The sequence below is a fragment of the Triticum dicoccoides genome, chromosome 4A, assembly GCF_002162155.2.
Source record: "Triticum dicoccoides isolate Atlit2015 ecotype Zavitan chromosome 4A, WEW_v2.0, whole genome shotgun sequence".
Taxonomy (NCBI): domain Eukaryota; kingdom Viridiplantae; phylum Streptophyta; class Magnoliopsida; order Poales; family Poaceae; genus Triticum; species Triticum dicoccoides.
This window is the reverse complement of record NC_041386.1, coordinates 401,870,990-401,874,855: the sequence shown is the minus strand read 5'-3', so window position 1 is coordinate 401,874,855 and position 3,866 is coordinate 401,870,990. Positions and strand designations below refer to the sequence as shown.

General features: G+C 37.1%; 1 protein-coding gene and 4 non-coding genes across 5 annotated transcripts in view; all 5 read right to left on the bottom strand.

Annotated features, from left to right (window-relative positions):
- Nucleotides 1–620: 620 nt before the first annotated feature.
- Nucleotides 621–3,866, bottom strand: part of LOC119285981 (eukaryotic translation initiation factor 3 subunit I-like) — a 4,580-nt gene continuing 1,334 nt past the window's right edge. Inside the window, exons 3-8 of the mRNA XM_037565327.1 lie at nucleotides 3,536–3,655; nucleotides 3,357–3,446; nucleotides 2,634–2,720; nucleotides 2,435–2,514; nucleotides 1,076–1,169; nucleotides 621–882 (exon numbers count right to left, since the gene is read on the bottom strand). Of these exons, the coding sequence (XP_037421224.1) occupies nucleotides 1,094–1,169; nucleotides 2,435–2,514; nucleotides 2,634–2,720; nucleotides 3,357–3,446; nucleotides 3,536–3,655 (453 nt within the window). The 3' untranslated portion in view covers nucleotides 621–882; nucleotides 1,076–1,093. The remainder of the gene's footprint in view (nucleotides 883–1,075; nucleotides 1,170–2,434; nucleotides 2,515–2,633; nucleotides 2,721–3,356; nucleotides 3,447–3,535; nucleotides 3,656–3,866) is intronic.
- Nucleotides 1,349–1,424, bottom strand: LOC119290286. Its single transcript, XR_005141854.1, has one exon. It is a non-coding gene; the product is annotated as a small nucleolar RNA U54 (small nucleolar RNA).
- On the bottom strand, nucleotides 1,520–1,599 carry LOC119290287. The gene has a single exon (XR_005141855.1). It is a non-coding gene; the product is annotated as a small nucleolar RNA U54 (small nucleolar RNA).
- On the bottom strand, nucleotides 1,737–1,815 carry LOC119290285. The gene has a single exon (XR_005141853.1). It is a non-coding gene; the product is annotated as a small nucleolar RNA U54 (small nucleolar RNA).
- On the bottom strand, nucleotides 2,075–2,156 carry LOC119290289. Its single transcript, XR_005141856.1, has one exon. It is a non-coding gene; the product is annotated as a small nucleolar RNA U54 (small nucleolar RNA).

Genomic DNA, 3,866 nt, shown 5'->3' with positions numbered 1-3,866 from the left:
ACGACCCGCCCCCTTTCTTTGCCCGCTAGCCACTAGGATCTCATGAACCAGGAGCGCCAGCACCACTTCCTCGATCTTCCTATTGGAGGCATGATCGTGGTTTTCATTTCATTCATTTCAAAGGAAGTTTCATAGAGATAAGTGTGGGGAAATCCCTTCACTTTGTAAACATAAGCTGTTTTTGTATAGTGATCTCAGGTCATGGAGATCTCGAGGCATGTGGGGATTTATCACATAGTTTCTTTCGAAAAGGGATGATGGAAAAGTGAAAACTGGACTTCGACTTGGAAACGCCCACGTAGACCATGACGCTTTAGAAAAGGGTTGGATTATGGGCTCATCGTATTTAGTGTCAAACTTTGACCATAAAATTAACTAGTAAAATACAAATTAGTTGATAAAAATTATATGATGGAAACTATCTTTTTCGAATATCAAAAGCTTTGCACATGTAAGTTTGGAATCCAATGAACGAATAAGTTTTGGACTGCCATTTTAGAAGGTGGCAGTACGTACCTATACACTAGCATTTATATGACTGGAAATCCAATCGTGTCAATCCAAGGAGCCAATGTCTCAGTAGGCTCAGCGTCTAAGTACGTAACATATAATCCTTGAGCTTGACAAAACTACAACACCTAGCTGCGCATCCATGTACTATGTTCAGCAGAATGGACATCGAATCAAAAGTAGAATGTTTTGGAATAAACAACACTGACAGAGCAACACCATGTCACCCATTTAAGCATCTCCATTGCTGATTGTATGAAAAGGTGCTATTACATAGTAGACCATCCAGCTAAGTTAAGTTCTCTCACAAATTGAGCCCAAAAAAAAAGCTATGTTCTCTCCAGGGTACTAGGGAGGTCTCTCAATTGCAGCCTGAAACAAGATAGGAAATGAACATGTAAGCATAAGCCTGAAGCACAAGACATTTCGAAACAACATAGAAGACGAGATGCTGAGATTGCTCAAGAAAAAGCACTGAATGAACAATGTATAAGCATAAGCCTGAATGAACAATGTATTAAGTTGCAGTTATTCACATTTGTCTACCAAGGAATATGAGCCTTACCTTGAGAAATTCATAGGCTTACATCTTGATGTTGAAATACTCAGGATCAAAATGGTGTAGCCTCACATATCCATCCTCACCACCACTCGAAAAGCTAAGGACATTATATGGAAAAATACGGGTCATTAAAACTGGAATTCATAAGAGATGAGATAACAAGAACTGAAGCTCAAAGAAGGAGCTGAAAAACCCTATTTCTCAAAAGCATTTGGATAAACATATATGAGAGATCACAAAAGAAATATAATAGAAGTATCAAAAAAAAGGATTGGCAGCTCTCATAAGTTTATTTTACAACATATTCAGAATAGCGTATATGACAAAAGTATTGGACTGAAATCACTGAGCTGCCAAACCAGCTGGTAGAATAGAACAGAATGCACAAGAAAGCATGATCAAGCAATTACAGGTTAGATCTGCCAAAATAAATTATGGGGACAACATAGCTCTCATATCCAACTTTTCATCAAAACAAGGCCAGCGTAGCGTATATTGCCAATGTAATTGGCTATAGTCACTGAGCAACATTATTACTAAACATGACAAAAGAAAATTCACAAGATAAAAGGTGTGAAGATAAGGCACCAAAATACTAAGGAGACAACATGTGCTCAAACAGATGGAAATGGCAAGTATAATGTGACATAGGATTACTTCATGTAGCTCTCATATAAACTTTTCATCAAAATATGATCAGTATAGAGTATATTGCCAATGTAATTGGCTCTAATCACTGAGCTACATGTTGAGGAAAAAACATAACAGAAAAAGGTAGGAAGCCAGGGCACTGGAACAAAGGAAACAAAATATGTCACAAACAGATAGCAAAGACGAGCAATGTGTGACAAGCCATAAGTCAATGCCCATGTAGAATTTAAGATACAGAGGATGACTTAAGACTTAGGATGGGAGACAATAAAATGGTGATTGAGGATTACTTCACCATGATCTTCTCTCACTGAAGATAAAAAAATATGAATAGAAAACAATAAAAAGATATGTTCTCATAATATGTGATGACATCCTAAAGACTCAGAATAGCGTATATCACCATGAATCTACATGGCTTAATCATTGAGCAGATTTTAGCATACTCAGTGCAACAGAGGCATATTGCAAACCCAACGTGAGAAGCAAAATGTAAATATAAGAGATCAACATGAAATAGTAAACAGGGTTACTGAACACATATAATATTCAAAATCAAGCTCTGATTTCATAAGATTTGACGACATTCTAAAGACTCAGAATAGCATATATCGCCATGAATCTAAATGGAACATAGGCATATCACAAACCCAAGCTCAGAGGCAAAATACAAACATAAGAAATCAAAATACAAACAGAGTATGAACTAACCTCCTCCCATCAGGATTAAATGCTAATGCATTGATAGGTCCAAAATGTCCTTTAACACCACCAATCTCTTCTTCTAAAATCTGAGATTGACAACAAAATCTTGTTACAGAAGTTGACAACATATACACATACAGAAAGTAACTCCCCATAGGAAGTCAAGAGCCATCTGTGTAAATATATGCAAAGGAATCTAGTTCACCTTGTGGAAAAATTTGGCCTCAAATTTACCAGCACGACGATCTGTCATAGTAACATTCATAGCATCTTGGCCACCTCCAATAACCACCTAAGGATAGCAAAAAAGTATGATGTTCAAAAAATACAAATACACATACAAATGAGTTTCCGTAGAATAAATAACAAATAGACCATTATAATGTACTCCCTCCGTTCGGAATTACTTGTCGCAGAAATGGATGTATCTAGATGTATTTTAGTTCTAGATACATCCATATCCGAGACAAGTAATTCGAACGGAGGGAGTACCAATTTAGTTTAGAATCATGAATGCATGGGATGAGCATTAAACACAGATGCAGAAAAACTAAGATAACAAATATGCAAAGGAATCATGGTTTACACAGTTTGACAAACTTGGCCTTAATTAATGAGAACAAGAAATCAAAGTTAGGAAATAGATGGGCACGACAAAAATATGTGACACTCAAGACCAGAGCACATACACGGTAATCCTATCCAACTTCATTAATTACCAAAAGGGCTAGACTGCAAGGAAGCACATTCTGGACGAAATTCATAGTCAATCCAAACTTCATAATTGACCGCGGAAATATACACTTAGCTTGTAAAAAGACCAAGAGTTCAAGAGACAACCCCATGTGCTTTGAGAGAGCTTATATATTCAAATGCTTGCAGCAACTTAAGAACAATGGCAGATAAGGTGACAGATACAGGAGCATACATGATCAAGAGTAGGAGATATGTCAACAGCATTAACCGGTCGCTCTGTGACATATGTCTTTATCAGGGTCAGTGTTCTTGCATCCCATAGCTGCGACATAGCAGATATGTCAGAAAAATCCATATGTTAAAAAATAAAGTATAAACAGGTTATCAGGGCAGCAATACCAAAAGTATCACCTTAGCAGATTTATCCAAGGAACCTGTGAGGAAATGAGACCAATCTAAGGATTTTGACAGTGAGCTAATTGCCTTCTGATGTCCAACCTCCTTGTCTGACTCCTTCAGCAGCTTTCCGGTCTACAAGCCCAGAGAAAATAAAACATAAATGCACAACATCATACAAAAATGGGAAAGCGACATCGTACATACTGATTGAATTAAACACCTGGCATGTACAACAAACATTGAATGACGAGAGATAGTGGCATGTAAACTTTGCAGGAGATAACTTATTGGTTCCTTCATTCTTTCTAATGAAAGACCCACGGAAAGAAAATTGCATTCTAGT